The sequence below is a fragment of the Felis catus genome, chromosome A1 (genome assembly GCF_018350175.1).
Source record: "Felis catus isolate Fca126 chromosome A1, F.catus_Fca126_mat1.0, whole genome shotgun sequence".
Lineage (NCBI taxonomy): Eukaryota > Metazoa > Chordata > Mammalia > Carnivora > Felidae > Felis > Felis catus.
This window is the reverse complement of record NC_058368.1, coordinates 90,120,860-90,141,138: the sequence shown is the minus strand read 5'-3', so window position 1 is coordinate 90,141,138 and position 20,279 is coordinate 90,120,860. Positions and strand designations below refer to the sequence as shown.

The window sequence follows — 20,279 nt, the reverse complement described above, 5'->3', positions numbered from 1 at the left end:
GTTTTCTGTGGTTTCAATTACCTGCCATTGAGCAAGGTCTGGAAGCAAGATGATCCTCCTTCTGACATAAGGTCAGCAGCAGCCTAACACCACGTCATTGGGCCTACATCATTCACCTCCCTTCATCTCCTCACCTAGGCATTTTATCATCTCACATCATCACAAGAAGGGTGAGTGCAGTGTAATAAGATATTTTGAGAGAAAGAGGCCACATTCACACAACTTTTGTTATAGTAAGTTATTATAATTGATCTATTTGATTATTAGTTGTTATCTCTTACTGTCCCTGATTTATAAACTTCATTATAAGTATGTATGTGTAGGAAAAAACATAGTATAGAGTTCAGTACCATCCGTGGTTTCAGGCATCTGGGGTTTTGGAGTATATACCCTGTGGATAAAGAGGGAGCCTACTGTATAAATAATCACTTAACAGTTTAAAAGAGAAGAGAACCTAGGGTCAATCGATCCAGAAAAAGTAGTTGAGAGGGGCACCTGGGTGGCTCAGTCGGTTAAGCGTCTGACTCTTTAATTTCGGCTCAGGTCATGATCTCACGGTTTTGTGAGTTCAAGCCCGTCAGGCTCTGCACTGGCTCTGCAGAGCCTACTTGGGATTCTCTCTTTCCTCTCTGCCCCTCCCCAGCTCATGTTCTCTGTGTCTCTCTCAAAATAAATAAATAAACTTAAAAAACATTAAAAAAAAAAAAGAAAGAGTAGTCAATAAAATACAACAACCATTCATGATAAGAACTTTCTGCCAAGTAGGACCAGGATACTGCCTTAAGCTGATAAGGGACATCTAAAAAAATGATCTTATAGTAAACACCATACTCTATTGTGACCTGTTAAAAGCATTCTGTTTAAAATCAGGACAAAAGAAGGATGCCGGGTAGCAACACTTCTATTTAGCATTTTACCAGAGGTCCTAGTTAGCATAATAAGCAAGAAAGAGAAATTCTTATTAGTCAGAATTAGCAGGGCTATTCTGCAGTAACTAATAATCCCAACATTTCAGAGTTTTAAAAACTAGGATCCGTCTGTCATGTCCATTTCCTATCAGTGAGGATTCTTTGTATGGCTACCATAGAAATAAAAAGAATAAGGATTGGAGTGGTGCCTGGGTGACTCAGTTGGTTAAGCGTCCAACTTCGGCTCGGGTCATGATCTCTGGTTTGTGAGTTCAAGCCCCATGTCGGGCTCTGTGCTGACACTGCAGAGCCTGCTTGGGATTCTCTTTCTCCCTCTCCCTCTGCCCCTCCCCTGCTCATGCTCTCTGTCTCTCAAAAATAAATGATAAAAAAATATGCATAAAGTACTCAGAGGAAAAAAGTCTAACAAAATCTGTTTAATATTTTTATGGAGAAAGTTATAAAGCATTAGAAAGGTATTACAGAGGGGTGCCTGAGGGGCTCAGTAGTTTAAGCATCCGTCTTTGGCTCAGGTCATGATCTCATGGCTCATAGGTTTGAGTCCCGCGTCGGGCTCTGTGCTGACAGCTCAGAGCCTGGAGCCTGCTTCAGATTCTGTGTCTCCCTTTCTCTGCCCCTTCCCCACTCATGTTCTGTCTCTCTCTCAAAAATAAATAAAAATTAAAAAAAAAAAGGTATTACAGAGTAGATCTAAGTAAATGGAGGGACCCACCATTTGTATGGATTGGAGGACTTATTATCATGAAGATGATAATTCTTCCCAAACTGGCCCACATGTCATATATCTTAACAAAATCACAGTAGGATTTTTCATTGAATTTGACAAAGGATGTAAAAAGTCAAACAGAAAAACAGAAGGCAAGGGCACCTGGGTGGCTCCGTCGGTTAAGCACCCGACTCTTGATTTCAGCTCAGGTCATGATCTCTCAGTTTGAGTTCAAGCCCCCATGTCGGGCTCTGCTGACAGTGCAGAGTCTGCTTGGGATTCTCTCCCTCTCTCTCTGCCCCTCTCCCACTTGCATGTATGCACACACACACTCTCTCAAAATAAATAAATAAAACTTAAAAAAAGAAAAAAGAAAAGCAAAGGGTCAAGAACAGCCAAGCCACCCCTAAAGAAGAACAGGAGAATTTACTTGACTAGACAGCGAGACTGATCATACAACTATAAAAATGAAGACTATGTAGGGGCGCCTGGGTGGCTCAGTAGGTTAAGCGTCCGACTTCAGCCCAGGTCATGATCTCATGGTCTGTGGGTTTGAGCCCCGCGTCGGGCTCTGTGCTGACAGCTCAGAGCCTGCAGCCTGTTTCAGATTCTGTGTGTCCCTCTTTCTCTGACCCTCCCCTGTTCATGCTCTCTCTCTGTCTCAAAAATAAATAAATGTTAAAAAAATTAAAAAAAAAAATGAAGACTGTGTATATTGACACAGAGATAGAAAAATTGACCAGGGAAACAGAAGAGACAGTCCAGGAACGGATCTACACGTGTGTGGAAACCTGACACACGATAGTGACAGAACTGTCTGGGCATATTGGTGGGCAAGGCAATCCATAAATTATGGTGTAGGAACAATTCCTATTTGTGTGGAAAACCATGAACATGGATCCCCACCTCAATCCACAGCCACAGAGTGAATTTCAAATCCAAGACTTAAATGTGAGGGGCAAAAGTTTTAAAACTTCTAGAGGAAAACATTGGAGATTATCTTCATGACCTGGGTAGGGAGTAGGGAGGGATTTCTTTACTACCTCCCCAAAACCTAACTGACAAAAAATAATCACCTACTACATATTTAAAAAAAACAAAAACAAAACAACTTATTTAAAAAAAAAAAGCTCTTGATAATCCTTAAGAAAAAGCCAAATCACCAAAAGGAAACTGGCATTTCATAGAAAACAAGAATGTCCAAAACACATGAAAAGATGTTCCGCTTAATAGCTTGACATTTAAAAGTCTGACAATTTTAGGGGCGCCTGGGTGGCTCAGCCAGTTAAGCATCCGACTCTTGGTTTCAGCTCAGGTCATGATCTCACAACTTGTAGTTTCGAATCCCACATTGGGCTCTGCACTGACAGCAGGGAGCCTGCTTGGGGTTCTCTGTGTCCCTCTCTCTCTGCCCCTCCCCTGATTTCTCTTTCTGTCTCTGTCAAAAATAAATAAATAAGCATTAAAAAAAAAAAAAAGGTGGGACAGTTTCACGTGTCAGTGAGGGTGTGAAGCAAGAATGCCTCCCTGCCGGTAGCACGAACGGGCATTGCCTGGTAAGGCTGGCCATGGGCCCAGCCTGTGACACAGTGCTTTCTGTCCTAGATATATTGTGGAGCCTAGGGCACAACTATTTTCATATTCATACAATGTCATTGTCTTTTCATTGTGTTGACATTTGCACTGACGTGTAAAAGAAAATCGTGTAAAATGGCTTCCCTCTTAGCCCGAAGCAAGGCAGAGTCACCAAGCCATAATCAGTGGTCATTGTGTTCCTCACTATCACACGTTCGAGGTCAAAGAAAAGAAGTGAGTGTGACTTCAGAACGTCCTTGAGGAGGCAAACATTTCAATTTTACTAAATCTCCATCCTTGTGTACACATCTTTTGGGTATTTTTTTTATTTAAAAAATTTATTTTTATTTTTTAAATTATTTTTGAGAGAGAGAGAGAGAGAGAGAGAGAGACAAAACATGAGTGGGGGAGGGGTGGAAAGAGAGGGAGACACAGGATCCAAAGCAGGTTCCAGGCTCCAAGCTGTCAGCACAGAGCCCAACACGGGGTTCGAACGCACACACTGTGAGATCATGACCTGAGCCAAAGTTGGATGGTTAATGACTGAGCCACCCAGGTGCCCCTCTTTTTGGTGTTCTAAGTGACTAAACACAAAACACTTCTGATGCATACAGAATTCAGGTCTTGAGGAAAAGCACTGGTGTGATTGGCTTGTGAGAAGAACTGGCCACTTTTCTCAGGAGACACCATTTTTACTCAAAAGAAGGACTGACCAACTATGGTTTTTCAGACTTCAGTATTTGGCTAATATTTTCTTGAAAATCAACAAGATGAGTCTGTCACTTCAAGGAAGCAATTGATAGTATTTGTTGCCAATGATAAAATTCAAGTTTTTAAGAGAAGGTTTGGAACTTGTAAAACATGTATCTGTCTCTGTGACCTTGACAGTTTTCCAATACTCAAGGGCTGTTTTGGAGGGATGAGATCAGTAGTGATATCAATGGATATGATTTTAAAATATTGTATGATGAGGGGTGTGTGGGTGACTCTGTCCATTAAGTGTCTGACTTTGGCTCAGGTCATGATCTATGGTTTATGGGTTTGAGCCCCAGGTTGGGCTTCGAGCTGACAGCACAGCGCCGGTTGGGATTCTCTCTCTCTTCCTCTCTCTCTGCCCACCTCCCTCACCCTAAATAAACTTTAAAGAAAAAAAAAGGATTTAAAAAATATTGTATGATGAAAGGTACCAACATTTGGAAGATCTGCCTGATTCAGTCAACTCCTATTTTCCAAATGACCAACGTATGATGTTATAAAATCATGCATGAGCAAAAGATACATTCCGGATGCAAGACGAATCAATAGATTTCAATATAATGGAGTGCAGAAAGTCCACGGGTATATTTTCAGATTCCAAATTGCAATTAATCTTAAAAAACTACCACCTGCTGAGTTTTTAGCATAGTATCAAGGAAAAACATTCACAATTATCTGAAAAGGCTTAAAATACCATTCCCTTTTCCAACTACATATTTGTGGGAGGTTGGATTTTCAACCAAAATAATGTGGAGCGAATGTGTTAAGAGATTGAATGCAGAAGCAGATAAGAGAATACAACTGTCTTTTAGTTATGTTGGTCATTATTGAGATTTGTAAAAATACTATAAAACAACGTCACTCTTCTCAATTTTTTTTTTTTACTTTGGAAAATCTAGTTAAAATATATTACTTATGTGAACCTATACTAGGTTGTTATTGCTAATTTGAATAAATAAATATCTCTAAAAGGTACCGTTTTTTTTTTAAGGTTTATTTATTTTGAGAGAGAGTGAGCATGAGCAGGGGAGGGGCAGAGAGAGAGGGAGAGAAAGAATCTCAAGCAGGCTCCACGTTGTCAGCGCAGAGCCCGATTAGGGGCTCTATCTCAGAAACCGCGAAATCATGACCTGAGCTGAAATCAAGAACCATCCGCTTACCTGACTGAACCACCCAGGTGCCCCTAAAATTTACTGGTTTTAATGGCTAATATGATGAATATCGGTAGATATGATCTCCATAATCAAAAGTTCTTTGGGGTCCTTCATACTTTTTAAGAGTATAAAAAAGGCCGTAAGACCAAGTCACTTGAGAATTGATGCCCTAGAAAAATATGCCCTGATGTATATGAAAACTTGTAAGTGTTCGTAGCAGCAGGATCTATACTAGCAGGAGGCTGGAAAGACCACACACGTTCCTCTACCATAGAGTGGGTAAAGAGAGGTCACTGCAATCTTGACGTGGTTCACAATAAAAAAGTGATACTTGGATATGGCCAAAAACCCAAACCCAAACCCAAATGTAAAAAACAATCTGCTACGAGTGGCAAAGTCTCCTTCCTACTCCGCCCGCCCGACCCCCGACACCCCTCTGGTTTTCCTAGAGATCGTCTACATGCATGTGCTGTGCAAGCAGACATGTATCACGAACCCTCCTTTTTGTTGTCACACGAATGGTCACATCCTCTTTGTCACTGCTCTTCGCTCTTGCTTTTTGTCTCTACAGCGGATCTGGGGGATTATTCTATTCTTCCAGTTGTTCTCATTCTTTGTAAGGGTCTCACAGCATTCCATGTGTGGAGGCACCGTGATGTAATCCAGCCCCCATAAGGTAGTTCGCTTCCGGCCTTTGGCCATAATAGCCACAGTGTATCCCAAATATCTTAACGCATACATCTTTGTGTACATGGGTGTGTACATCTGTAGGATAAGTTATGAGGCATGGGAAGTTGAGGTCAAGGGTGTACATGTTAAGTGTTGGTGTGATTGCCAAGTGGCTCCCCAAGGCGATCATGCCAATTTCACCCCCTACCAGACGTATGTGAGGGTGTCCCTTTCCCTACACACCCACAACGTTTAATCTTTGCTTATCTGAGAGGTGAAAAGGCATTCATATTTAGTTGCTCTTCTTTTATTAGGTCAGAGAGGAGAAGACAACAGTGTTTCCAGTTCTGATTAGAATTGAACCCGGTTGATAAGCACCAAGCACCCTGCTGGTTGGGCTCTGAGGGAGGAGGGGCAAACCCGAGATCCGGTGTGCAGATGCTGTCTGTAGCGCATGGCCCAGGGGCCACTGCACCACTTGGGAGAGCACACGTTTACCTTTCTTGGGCAGTGGGCACTAGCACGCACTACCCCGGGTGGCCACTGGAGGGCACCAGTGCCCACAGAAACGCGCAGGGAGAGAATGGGGGTCTTGGAGAGCACCTGGTGCGCCCTCCACTTTCCTTCTCACCCAGGGCCTTAGCTCTGCCCCTCCCCTCCACCCTCCCTGGGTAGGTGACCAGCTGGCTTCCCCAGGACTCCGGGACTGTCGGGGTTCGAGGCCCTTGGGCTGGGTGGCAAGCTGGAGGGACACAGGTGGAGTGGACACAGCCCCTCCAAGCCCATCTGCTCTACTCTGGGCCCCTCCGAAGCTCCTGCTGACACTCGTGACATTCCCCAGAGGGACCAGTGGGTGGGAGGGATGCTGCTGGGACAGCCGTCTAAGGGCCTTCTACCTTTGTGCTGGCCAAAGGATCCTTGTTCACAAAAGCCTGGACAAACTCCTCAGGCCCGATGTGTCGTAGGCGTTCCTGCACCAGAAGGGAGAGGAGGAGTCGGGAAAGGGGGTAAGGTATGGAGAGGGTGCCCACTGGGGGCCTGGCATGGTGCTCCTGTGGGCTCCCTCCCTCTCAGCCCACCCAAAAGGGTCTCTGGACACCTGTCCTTCTCACTAGGGCTCCACAACCCCTATACTGATTTGTCACGGAGCTCAAAACCAACCTGAAGGAGGCGCCCTGCCTTTCCCATGCCCAGGGACTGCCATGGTTCATGGGGGGCAGGAAACTAGGCTCAAAACTGGGTAATTGAAATGACCAGCTCCCTCCAGGGGAGGCCTGGTAGCTAAGAGCATGGGGTCTGGGTCAGAATTAAATCCCGGCTCTGTCCCTTCTACTGTGTGACTTCTGGCAAGTCACTTAACATCTCTGGACCTTGGTTTCCTCATTTGTGCAAAGAGGAGAATAACTGTGCCTACTGGGCAGGGTGGTGGGAAGACAAAATACAACAGCACACCTCACATGTTGAGTCTAATGCCAGAAAGCAGTAAGGGGGCCATAAATGGTGGAGGTTTAAAAGAGAAGAAACCTATCCCCCCACCTCCCCCTCTCTCTCTGGGGCAGGCCCCTTACCCTCTGCATCTATAGGGACTCCACCATGCTGGAGGCTAGGCTGGGGTATCCCCTTCACAAGCAGGAAGGCCTATATGGATTCCTCTGGGAAGCAAGGGTGGGTGCAGTGTGTCTGTGAGTCCTGGCTGGGGAAACTTAGGCCCTGGTAGGGAAGGCACTAGTTGGTGGAAGATCACACAGCAGGTGGTAGCAGAGCCAGTATTTGAACCCGGGTCCTCTGCCCCAGGCCCAGACTCTCAGGCAGGCCGAGCGTATCCAGCCCTCCTGCTGGAGTGGCGAGACTGTTCCAGAGCTAGGGAATCCTGGAGACGCTGACCGGCCCTGCTGTGACAGGCTCCAAGCACTGGGTTATGCTGACACAATGCAGGGCGGTGGGGGGGGGGGGAGGGTGGGGAAGGGGGTTGGGATCAGGGACAGCCGGTTCTCAGCTGTTCCTGGCTCTGGGTCCGGGTAGAGGATGGCACGGGCCTGCTCACCAGCTCCACGTGGGTCAGCTGCTGGGCCAGCGTGTAGGGGTCACTGCAGACGCCGAGGAGCTCCCTGTGGATGGAGGCGGGTGGCTTGGTCCTGTAGGAGATGGGCTTGTCGGCCCCCAGCAGGCCTTCTGGGCCCTGGCCCTGAGCTGCCAGCTTCTGGTGCAGAGCCTGAAGGAGTTGATGCATCGTCTTCCGGTACGCCTGGAGAGGAGGTGGAAAGACAGGGGCTCGTGCCCGAACACCCATCTCCCCATGTCCAGCGTCTGGGGCTCCAGGCTGGCAGAGACAAGCTGTTGCTTGATGTGCCCACGCCTGTCCCCTCCTGTGGAAGCTGGAAGATCACACATCGGGGAGGGTGACTGTGGTCCAGGGCCGCCCCGCCTCTTTGGGCTGGGGTGTGCACTGCCAGGGGGACAGAGGGAGGGAGAGAGGAGGGAGATGCCGCAGGTGCTGGCCTTTTGCTGGGCTTTAATGGGGGGCCCTCCACTGGGGGCCCTCCTCTCTCCTGACCCAGAGTGGCCTTCCTGACTAGCCATGCTGTCCTATCTCTGCCCCGACAGTACTTCTCCAGGTCGCTGCGTGTGACTTCTCTATGGGGCCACTGCGGGAGGTGATTGGGGTTGTTTACTGCCCCACCAGAATGACAGCTCAGCAGGCTCAGGGAAGCCTGTGTTGCCACCTCTGTGCTGTCAGGGCTAGGCCTGGCTCTGGGCACACGGTGGGCCTTTAATAACTACTGACTGTACTGACAAAAGTGTCTCACCATTCAGCTCAGACAGATGCCTTCTTGCTTTGGGCTGCTCTGGATTGGGGAAGAAAGGCCAGGGCCCCACCCTGGAGGGGCACCCATCCTCCCCTCCCACATCCACAGGGAGATTGATTATTTCCCCCCCATCAGAGACCCCTATTTCCAAGGAAGGCACCATCAGACTGGCTACGTTTACTAAGCCTGACATCCACTGTTCCCAAGGGTTTTCTCAGTAATCCACAGAAGGAGCCCCTGAACTTGTCAGCAAATGGCCCCCCAGAGGTTGATTTAACCCCCACAGGCCGAGGATCCTGGGTGGGAGTGTCTGAGGCCTGGCCTCCTGGCCATGATGAGCCATCAGGCAGGGTGCCCAGAGGGCCTAGAGGGCTGGGAGAATAATGGGTGGTCAGTCATCAGTACTTCAGGTAATTTCATAATTTTTTTGATGTTTATTTTTGAGAGAGAAAGAGAGAGAGAGAACGGGAGAGAGTAAGCACGGGCAGGGGAGGAGCAGAGAGAGAGGGAGACATAGAATCTGAAGCAGGCTGTCTGCACTGATGGCAGAGTCTGATGTGGGGCTCTAACTCATGAACCGTGAGATCATGACCTGAGCCAAATTTGGACCCTTAACTGACTGAGCCACCCAGGTGCCCCTAGCGCTGCCAGGTTATTTCAGACAGAAGAAGTGTGCTTTCTTCATGCTGCTTTGAATCACACAAATCCAGCAGCATTTTGCAGGTGGGGCGTCTGGCAAGCTGGGCCGAGTGTGCACGGAGAGGCCTCAACACTGAATCTGACGGGGCTCCAGGTGGGGCGGTTGAGGCCCAGCATTGTTGTGGTGCCCAGAGCTCTGGGAGACCAAGATGGCATCCGCTTGGTGCTCATGGAAGTGCTTCTCTGTCAAGCGGTCATGGGCAGAGCCCTCAGGACATGGGAACCAGGATGGGAGGCTGTCAACCCTAACTGAACCCGAACGCTAAGCCTTGCTTCCAGAGCCATAGTGGGCAGACCCACTGGTTAGCTGGATAGTATGTGGATAAACTGAGGTTGCCTGCAGACTAGCTGTGTCAGGTCCAAAAGTGTGGTCAGCACGCTGCCTATCAGATCTTTATTTGTGTGCTGGGAAAATGAGGGAGTTGGGTCCATCCTGTGAGCCCCGATACCTGCACTGGCCCCCTATCTCTGTCCTCACTCAGACTCAGATTTAAGCGGTCACACTGTCATCATGTTCCCTCCTTCCCCACTCACCCCTCCACCACACCACCCCACTAGTCACCCACTCCTGTCAGCCTTCGGACTGGCCCTTACTGCCTCCCTGGACCTCCTGTCAGGAGAGCCCAGGGCCCCTTCTCAGGCGGCATCTGCCTTGGCCTCATCGCCTCAGCCTCCAGTTCCTCCTGCCTCAGGCTGTCAGCAGGCTTGTCTGCATCATCCTTCGGGGTATGTGGGGGGAGTGGTCCTCCCTATCTCCATCTGGTCCTCCCCTTCCCCTCAGTCATACGCTGTCTAGAGTGTCACTTAGTGTTTGTGTGTGGACAACATCCAACTTCTCTGATCTCCAGATCAGATCACGGCTCAGGGGTCACCTTGACCCAATGCATGTAAGTGGAAGTCACCCTCACCTTGTCCAGAGCTGCCCCCTCTGTCTGCAACCCTGTCTCAGTGACTGGAGCACTGCCATCAGGCACGCAGGCCTGGAGACATCCTCAAGCCACCCTCTCCCTCACATCCCTCCCGGTTATCACCAACCCTCTTGATTTTGCTTTCTGACATTTCCATGCTCTGTCTCTGTGGTCCTAAGAGACCTCAGAGGGCCCCCCTCATCCATGCTGGCCTCTCTAGACTCCACTCTGCAGCTAGAGCCGTCTGTCGAAAATGCACATCTGACCCCTGCCTCTCCCTTCTTTAAAATACCTCCATGCCTTTGCAAAGACAGAAGCCCCGCAGGACTGGGGGGTCCTGAAATCAGGCTCTGGCCATGCTCGATGGCCTCCACACGGCCCCTGCCTGCCTTCTCAGTGCTCCAGACACATGCAGCTCCTTCGTCCCTTGACCCCTTCCCTGCCCCCGGCAGGGCCTGTGCAGCCTTGTCTCTCTTGGCATGCTCTTATCCTTGGGACCTCAGAGCACCAGGCTTCCTTCAAACACTCGGCCAAGCCTCGTTCAGGGGATTGAGTATCTCCTCTCTCTGGACTATCAGCTCCATGAAGATAATACTGTGTCACTCTTTGCTCATCCCCAGCGTGAAGGACACGGGGACTCACACACGTGCTGATTGGATTAATGTGGCCTTCACCTGCTTCTCATTGGTTGGCCTCTCCAATGTAGATGTCGGAGCCCTCCTGAAGTCAAGGATGCAGCGTATCTGTTCTAGTTTGCTAGAACCATGTGCTTACCCTATTTTAAAAATACACACATAGGGGCGCCTGGGTGGCTTTGTCAGTTATGCGTCTGACCTCTGCTCAGGTCATGATCTTGCGGTTCATGAGCTCAAGCCCTGCGCTGGGCTCTGTGCTGATGGCTCAGAGCCTGGAGCCTGCTTCAGATTCTGTGTTTCCTTCTCTCTCTCTCTGCTGCTCCCCTGCTTGCACTCTGTCTCTCTCTGTCTCTCAAAAATGGATGTGTTAAAAAAATTTTGAAAACATGCAGGTAATTTAGCAAGACTTGTTTGTACTGAGCCAATATTCACTCCAAATGGTTATCATTTTCCTGTTAGCTCATTCCTTTAGAATTTATCTGGTGGTGTTAGCCTCAAGCTTACTGTTGGTTCTTTCCCGAATCTTCTGCACCCCCTCGGAATATGGGGATGGTATTTACCCTTCATTTCCTCGCTGATTCCTACACCCTTGTGGATAGAGGCTGAGAGATCCCCTAGGTGCATCCGAGCAGGCCGAGAGAGACCTAGCACTGAGAATGTTGAGGTCATTCTTGTCCCCATCAGGAATCCACATTTCGGAACACATGGCTTTCCTGCATGCCATCCATTTCCACAGAGCCACCTGCTGTGTGCACAGAGCTGGGTTTCAAGTGCAGAGGTTGTCCAAGAGTGAAGGCTGTGCTTCTCCAAGGTGCCTCTTGGACTTTCATGGTAAGAACTCATCTCTGGCTGGACAGCCCTGGGCCTCTGTTCTTTGGAGTTCTTGCAAATCCCACCCGAGCCAACCCAGGGTGCCTTGCAACGGGCTTGGCCCACCTTGCATGGGCAGGAGCTTGGCACCTGCTGCCAGTTTGTTCTCCATGTCAGCTTTCTGCTACCTGTGCCCTTGGGTGCGGGTGAGGTTCCAGGGGCAGTGGGTCAGCCCAGCAGACAGTTGTGTGAATGGCAAAGCAAGGTCAGTCCCCCGGAGAGCCCATGGTATCAGCTTCCTGTGTGGCTGGCCCCATGGGTGAGGCCAGGGCACCAAGATCCTCCCGTCCTGTCTCCCTTACTGGAGCTATGACCTTGGGGCCTTCCCTGGCTTCTCCTTTAGCCTCAACACTGGCCTCCCTGAGCCAATACTGCTGAGTCCAACCCACCGGAAGCCCCTCTAGGGCAGGGTCCTCTCCCTAGCACAGGTTCAATGCAAGGGCCAGGTGCTGGGAAGACTTCCATGTTCAGTCATGGAGAAAAGCCTTTTCAGCTCCTCTCTGGCCTTTTGTTCCCAGATACTGAGAGGCAGTGGGCAGTATAGGAAGGGACATGAAGGTTCAGGAGAGGGGGCAGCTCATAAGAGAGAGGTGTCATCTTTCACAGTCCACTAGTGGGAAAGCCTCCTTGGTCCTGGCCCTGTGCTGTTTCCTCTTCTTCCCTGAGCTCCATTGTTATGTCACAGTCCTTACCATGCTTCCTCATTATAGAAAGAAGTTTAAGGCTCAGAGAGGTTAAGTAACTTGTCCAAAGACACACAGCTGTGAAAACACTCGTGCTCATTTCATGGATTTATGCATGGCATTTTATATCATTTGATCCTATTCCTATGTGAGAAATCTTTTATCGGATGATGCTGAAGTATTTTTGGAGCCAAAGATATAATCTTTATAATTTGTTTAAAAATAATTTGGATGAGGGCACCTGGGTGGCTCAGTTCGTTAAGTGTCCGACTTCAGCTGGGGTCATGATGTCACGGTTCATGAGTTCGAGTCCCACATCGGGCTCTCTGCTGTCGGCCCTGCTTCGGATCCTCTGTCCTCCCCCCACCCTCCTCTGCCCCTCCCCTGCTTGTGCTGTCTTTCTCAAAAATAAATAAACATTAAAAAAATAATTTGGAGGGAGGGGGAAGTGTGTGAAGGGATAGAAGAAACGATTTGGCAAAATGTTGATCATTGTTGAACCTAGGTGATAAATACACAGGTGTTCAGTTACTATTCTGTGTTTGTGTATGCTTGAAATGTTCCACAATAGCAACTCCATAAAAGTTAAAAATAAGCCCCATATGCCTGAATTTTGGAAATAATTTGTTCCCCATCACAGCTCACATTTACCAAGTGCCAAAATAAGAACACAAGTGACTTCAGGGATTCTTTGCTGCAAAGTTGTGTAGTGGGAACAGTATTTTTGCTGATGAACAAACTGAAGCTCAGAGAGGTGAAGTAACTTGTCCGAGGTCACACAGATGTGGTTTCTGAGCCTGGATCTATGTAGGCTCACATGGTATGGTCCAGACCTCATGCTCTGAGAGTTCTACTGGTCCTGCCTTATCAGTCTGGTCACCAGCTCCCTTCTGAGCCCAGCCTTTGCCCCTGCTGGGGGGCAGGGAGCAACCCATAGCCCCATCTAGGGGAGGGGAGGTTGCACATAGAGGACATCTGCTTTGGAGGGGCTGCTCCTGTGTAAGGGCAACTTGGGGATCTCAAAGACACATGGAAGCACCCTGGCCTGGGCCTGGGCGGGTAGGGACGGGGCCACAAAACCTCGTTCCAGCCCATACTGCTCAGCACACCTAACTGGATCCCAAGCCAGGGAATGAGAACATCTGCAATGAATTATTTCTGCCCCAAACACCTCCACCTGGTGGATGACTGCTCTTGACAGCCATTCCTAGGCCTCAGTTATTCTCACCCACGGGTGGTCAGAAAAGATTTCCCAGCACAGCCCTGGTGGCAGGCCTGGCAGTTTCTCAGGGGGCTGGCACTTGCGCCCTGTTTCCCTAGGGAACCAGTCCAGGACTTACACCCATCCCCACCACTGTAGCCAGAATGGCAGGGTCTGCCTTTGAAGTGGCTTCACCAATGGCAGAGGCAAGCCTGACAAGGGTGGATAGTTCCGCCGATGATTTAGATCTCATTCTACTGAAGGCCTCCTGGGGAGAGGGAGCTCTCACCCCCTGCATACCCTCCACTCCACTCCATTCATCCATCCATCCATCTCTTCTCCCCTCATCTGCTATTGCCCATCTCCCTTTTTATATAGTCCCCTACCAACAGATCCATTAATTCACTCATCTATCTTTCCTCTGTCCTTCCTAATGTTTGCCACTCATCCCCCTACCCATCCATCCATCCATCCATCCATCTATCCATCCACTCCTATATCCCTCCATACACTCACCCACTCACCCTCCCACCCATACATTCATCCACCTACCCACCTAACCCAAACTTCTACCCACCTAACCATCCACACACCCACCCAACCATCCTTCCACTCATCCATCCATCCATCCATCCATCCATCCATCCTCCCATCTACCCATCCATCCTTATTCACTCATCCATTCACCCAACCATACACCCTTATTCATCCATCCACCTATCCATCTATCCACCCATTATTCACCCACCCATTCATCCATCCATCCATCCATCCATCCATCCACCAATTCACCCACCCATCCATTATTCAGCTATCCATCCATCCATCTATCCATATTCATCCATCCATCCACTCACCCACACCCACATAGACCCATCCACCTACCCACACACCAACCTTCCCATCCATCCATCTATCCATCCCCCCATCTACCCATCAACCTTTCCACATCTGCTCACACCAAAAGTCCATCTGTCTATCAGAATACCCAAACATCTATCTTCCCCCTCCACCCATTCACCAAAGTAGCCAACTATCTATCCAGCCAGTCAGCCAGCATCTCCCTTCCTGCTTCTGCCCACCCTCCTGATTCATCCAATCATTGAGCTTTCTCTGACCCTATTTCCTGCTGCAACCTAAGCCAAGTGTCAGGATCCCCAGATGGCTTGGGGGAGGCAGAGGAGGAGGAGAAGGAGGAGAAGGAGGAGGAGGAGAGGGAGGAAGAAGAGATGATTTATCTCACTGAGCCCTCAGTATGGCTAAGTCATTTGTCTGCTCTGTGAAGTGACCCACAGGCAAGGCCTCCCTCTCTGAGCCTCAGTTAGGTTGTGGACCTTATGGCTTCTTATTGCCCAGCCTGATTTAGTTTTCCTTTGTTTCACAAGCACCTGGTTCTGCCATGTTCAGACCCACTTTGAGGCACATGACTAGCTACCAGCTTGCCACATGCAGTCTCCTCCCAGGGCAAGTGATGTGCATTCTCCCCAATGTTCTCTCCTAGGTAAAGCAACATCAGTGCTGGCCAAGGAGTCATCCTGGAGATTCTGATAAACCTGCCCCTTCTAAATGTACCAGGAGATCTCCATCCCTTCGCCGGGCCCTTCTCTGTACTCTGCTTAGAGGTGGGGATTTTTGCCCTCCTTTTACCTTTAAGTGTCTTCCCCAGAGTAATGCGGCTGGGAGAACTGGGCAGGGTGTGGGGTGCGGAGGCACTGATGCCCAGTACACTGGCTGCCTTCCAAGCCACTAGAGCATTTACCCTGGGATGAGGTTTTGGCCACACGGGGGCGCTCTCTCCTCCTCTGCCACTACCAGGGCCCTCCAGGTCAGCCTAATGGATCACTGACCAAGGGCCTGATCCCAAGAGCCCATGAGAGGGTCCTTCCTCGCCTGCCATCTGATGCCATGTATGAGTACAGGCCAGGAGCGAGGTCAAGAGACGCCTGGAACCAGAGGCGTGGTTTCCCTGCCAGCTCTGTAGGGCCTGATTTCCTGATGGGGCAGAAAGGGGCTGATTTTAGAGGAGCTACAGTGTACAGGAACGGGCTCAGGTCCCGGGTGTAGGGGTGCAGACGGGGGTGTAGGACTCGCGCTAGGCTTGCCCACCTCGTCACAGGGAGCGATGCGGCCCATCACGTCCTTCAGGTGCCCGATGGTCGACTCCTCCTGGAAGTCCCGTGGGAATGTCTCCGTCCATTCGGCCAACAACTGGAGGAGTTTTGGGCCAAACTTCCGGACCCGGGCCTGCAAGGCAAGCCAAGGAGCGTCTGCGCCAGGTGAAGGGTGCCTGGAGGCGGGGCCACATCAGCCGCTGCATCAGCCCCTCACCGCACATCCTCTGCCGGGGTCTGGACCACCGAGGCGGCGGCGCTGGTGGCCAAGGGAGGTGTGCCTCGTGCCTTCTCTGTGTCAGGTGACAGGGATGCGACATGGGGATGGGGCTGACCACCGTGGAACAGGGACAGACACACCTTTGAGGCAGAGTCCTCTCTTATTTTTGCCTGCTGGGCATCCGGTCTCCCTTCCTCTGGTGATAACATCTCAGTTTGCTTTGGGGGTTTCCCCTCTCACTCATTCCCAGTCCTTGGGGTTCAGTGGCAGCTTACCTAGCTTCAGGCCTCGTGGCATGGACTCGGATCAGTGCTGGCCAATCAGAACACAGTACACACCCATCATGCACAGTGATTGGCTCACATGGACATGGCGTCTAAGCTAAGCCAATGAGATAGAGACTTTTACTGGGAACTATTTAGAACGCGGCATGCTGTGGCCACCCAAATTGGTAAGAGTAGATGGTGAGCCTAGGGCGGCAGAGGCCACGTGCCACTGTGCAGGGAAAGGGTGAGGTTGGCACAGAGGAAAACAGGGCGGAGGGTGGGAGGGAGAAAGACCAGGTTTCAATGCGGCTCATTTGAGCCCCTGGAGCCAGAGACACTTGAGACTTTGCAGTTACATGAGCCAGTAAATCCCTTTGTCTTAGGCCAGTTGCAAGTGGGTTTCTATCACTGTAGTAGCAGAGCCTGATCGACACACCTATAAATAATCATAGCCCGCAGTATCTGGCCAGGGACGGATGTGGGGAACCACAAGAAGGCTAGGCCATCAGCGGACCCCACAGAGGAGAGAAGGTTGGAACAGAGTGTGCGGAGGGCAGGAAGCCCAGCAGAGGCTGCAGAACCATCCCACGTGGCAAGAGTCCTACTGACGGGGCTCTGGGGGCCCGGGTCTGGACTTGGTGTAAGCCCAAGGGCTCCCATAGGGCATTGGAAAACAGTACCTGGTTAAAGGTTGCAACTTTGTCCCCTCTGTCTCTGGTCCTCTGATAAGTTAGAAACCCCTGTGGGCTTCTCCTCCGGAGAATGGGGACTCACTGCCACTCCAAGATGCAGATATGTGAGGACACGTCAGGGGAGCGCCTGCGTATTCAGAGGGCCCCTGCCCTGCCCCTCACCTTGTCCAGCACCGGCTGGTCCAGCTGCTGCTGCTCAATGCACAGGTGGCAGACCCGGGCCAGGAGCTCCCGGGGCTCGATGAAGAGGCGGGAGCTCAGAAGGAAGGTGAAGATGTAGGCTTTCTGGGGGGGACAAAGAGAAAGGCAGCATGTGCTCCCCAAGTCATGGCAGGGATGTGCCCTCAGGCCCCAGCCCAGCCCCAGCCCTACTGTCTCCCCATGCCTGGTGGAAGAAAGCCCACTCTGAGGCCCCTCCTCCCCACTGAGTGGGCCACCCACCTCGGGGTAGTAGTCAGTAGTGGGCACCAGGTGCTGGATGAGGGTGTCCAGGGAAGCTGAGGAGGGAGCTCCGTCCAGGAGGGGCTGCCCGGCTTGCTCGCCATCCGTGGGCTCCGTGGGGGGTGGGCCAAGGCTGCCTGGGGTGACCATGTCGGAGGCGCTCAGTGTCCGGGGCATGCCTGCCTGTAATAACAAGGAGAAGTTGAGGCACGCCTGAGCTGGGGCCTGCTGGTCCTCCGGGCTCCTGGCTGCGTGGCTCTGACTCCTACAGGCACTTTGGTGTCCACCCAAGTCCAGTGATCACTTCCTGGGAGGCCTTCCAGGGATCCTTAGCCCCACAGCACAGCACTCCTCAGGAACCAGCCACCCTCTACTCTTGGTCCAAGCCATTTAGGGACTAACCCCTTCCACTCTTACCTCAAAGCAATGAAGGTTGCTTTTGATAAGACTTGGACAATTAGCATATTGCCCCTGCCCCTGGCCACAAAGACGATTAGTTCAGGGATGGGTCTGATCCAAACTGGAGAGCTCATGTGCAATCCCAGAACTTCTGTGGTACTCAGAAGCTCTCTTCCCTCTGGAGTCCCTGAGCAGGCAAGAATGGCACCATTCGGGCCATCTTGGCCCCACAAGGAGCCAGGGAGGTGGGCACATTCCTGAGTTCCTTGGGTGGGGCCTTGCGTCCTGCTGTGCTTGAAGCTGCTGTGTGGACTCCTCCATTGTGTGAGCCTGTTTAACGTGCGTTTCTCTCAGGTGGCCCTGTGTAGCCTGGTGCTCCAGACTCTGTGTGATTCAGACCCACTGACCCATCCAGCTGTTTCCTCCACAGAAATGCTCTCCCGCCATGTGCACTCGCTTATCCCTGTGCACCTGGCTAAAATGCTTCCTCGTCCGTGAAGCCTTCCCTTCTTCCCTACAGTGACCCCTGCCAAGGCTGGGCCTCACTTCAGGTGGGCAGCACCAAATTCTCCTTGTCAGCGCTGCTGGGTGCTTGCGATGTGGCTGGTGGTGTCTGGTGCAGAGAAAGGCCACCTGTGGCCTGTTTATATAGTGACTTCACCCGAACCTCATCCAGGTGGGGCTCAGCGCACGTGCTCTGAGCTGGCACTAGTCAAGGGCTGGCCTGTAGCAGGTGCCCATCCGTGTGTGTGCTGTGGACCCGGGTTTCCTCCCCCAGGTTCTTCCGCATATCCCTGTAGGCCAGTCTTCCTGAACTAAGCCTTCAGGGCACTTATGTCTGTGAGTCCTGGCCAAGCCTGTGACTGTTTAACCATCCCCCATGCTGGGCATTGAAGTCACCCTACAGTCTTCTTCTTCTTCTTTTTTTTTAATGTTTATTATTTTAATGTTATGTTTTTTAAAATGTTTTTTAATGTTTATCTCTCTGTTAAACAGAGAGATAGCCAGAGCAGGAGTGGGGGGAGGGGCAGACAGCCAGGAAGGAAACCAAATCTGAGGCAGGCTCCAGGCTCTGAGCTGTCAGCACAGAGCCCAAAGTGGGGTTCGAACTCACGAACTGTTAGGTCATGACCTGAGCCGAAGTTGGACACTCAACCAACTGAGCCACCCAGCTGCCCCTCTTTTTTAATGTTTATTCATTTATTTTGAGAGAGAGAATGAGAGAGAGAGAGAGAGAGAGAGAGAGGGCGAGCAGGGGAGGGGCAGAGAGACAGGGAGAGAGAATCCTAAGCAAACTCTGAGCTGTAAGTGCAGAGCCCAACCTGGGGCTCGATCTCCTGAACTATGAGATCATGACCTGAACTGAAATCAAGAGTCACTTAACCGACTGAGTCATCCAGTCGCCGTCACCCCCACATTCTTAACCAGGGAGTCCTGCAGGGTTACTGTAGGGACCTTCCAGGGAACAGAGTCTCCCCATCACCCTGCTCACTCTGCCTGTGCATTTCCCATGGCAGACTGGAACCCAGGCCCATTTCTGTCTTTCCTGACCCCTTGGGTGACCTGGCTCTGAAAGTAGAGACAGTGGTGTGCAGAATCAGAGCTGAGGTTGGGGGTTGGAGGGAGCCCTGAGGAGGGCTGTCCTGAGGGTGTACAGGGACTGGGTCACAGCATGGGGTGGGGGTTGGCAGTGTGGGAACCAGCGTGGATGTCTGCCGGCACAGTCCTGGCCCTGAGCACAGCGGCAACTTTATTTTCACCTCCCTGGCGAAGCTGTAAGTGTTCAATTTTCAGCTGATGCAACTGTGAAATGTCACAAAACCACCTCTTGCCAACCTGTGGGGGAGGCCGCAGGTGTGCACGTGGGCACACGGGAGGCTGCTGAGCTCACTGGGGGGGTGGCTGTCAACTCTGGGATGAGCGCCAGCTCTGCCCCACACACAGGGCCTGGTGTCTGAGCCTAATTCCATAAGACAGAACTCATGCCAGGCTGGCAAAGCGTGGTCTCTCCTGCTGGATACCTAGCACCTTCTCTCTCCAGGGATCCCAGTCCAATTTTCTCAAAGATGAGCCACTATCTTGGGTGGAGGTGATTCTAGAAACCTCTCTGCAGGGCAGGGTGGCAGAAGCCCTTCTGGGGAGGCCAGGATGCCACCACTTCAAGAGATGAGCTGGGAAGCCCCCAGATCACCTCCAGGCCTGGACTGCCACTGGGGGCTGGATGCGGGATGCTGGGCACGTGGGGAGGTGGGTGGGCTCAGACTCAGTTCTTCTTTGGAGCAACAGGCTCACACTGGAGGCTGGAGCGGAGCTGGAGGCCAGAACCATCGTGGTCCACAGGGATGCCCAAAGAGTGGACAGGCTGCTGGGATCACCCCTCCGACCTCCAGCTACCCATTGTGACCTCGGCTGGGCCCAGGCCTGGGGCTCAGTGGATGGGCTTGTGTTCCTGCTGCTGCAGTCTCTGGCTCCCTCTGCACCATTCTAGGTGCCGTGGACTCAGTGGGATCTCTCAGAACTGGCGGTGGGAAGTAGACCACGAGCAGACCAATGTGTGC

General features: G+C 51.2%; 1 protein-coding gene across 2 annotated transcripts in view; it reads right to left on the bottom strand.

Moving 5' to 3' along the window:
• RASGEF1C (RasGEF domain family member 1C) overlaps positions 1 to 20,279 on the bottom strand; it is an 88,682-nt gene that overhangs the window by 20,884 nt on the left and 47,519 nt on the right. The window contains exons 1-6 of one of the 2 annotated variants that reach the window (XM_011281526.4): positions 17,740 to 18,606; positions 17,323 to 17,505; positions 17,044 to 17,166; positions 15,699 to 15,836; positions 7,834 to 8,034; positions 6,686 to 6,760 (exon numbers count right to left, since the gene is read on the bottom strand). In XM_011281526.4, coding sequence (XP_011279828.2) covers positions 6,686 to 6,760; positions 7,834 to 8,034; positions 15,699 to 15,836; positions 17,044 to 17,166; positions 17,323 to 17,499 — 714 coding nt within the window. In that variant the 5' untranslated portion in view covers positions 17,500 to 17,505; positions 17,740 to 18,606. Of the gene's footprint in view, positions 1 to 6,685; positions 6,761 to 7,833; positions 8,035 to 15,698; positions 15,837 to 17,043; positions 17,167 to 17,322; positions 17,506 to 17,739; positions 18,607 to 20,279 lie in introns of those variants that run through there. The other variant, XM_023254000.2, reaches the window with a different exon arrangement.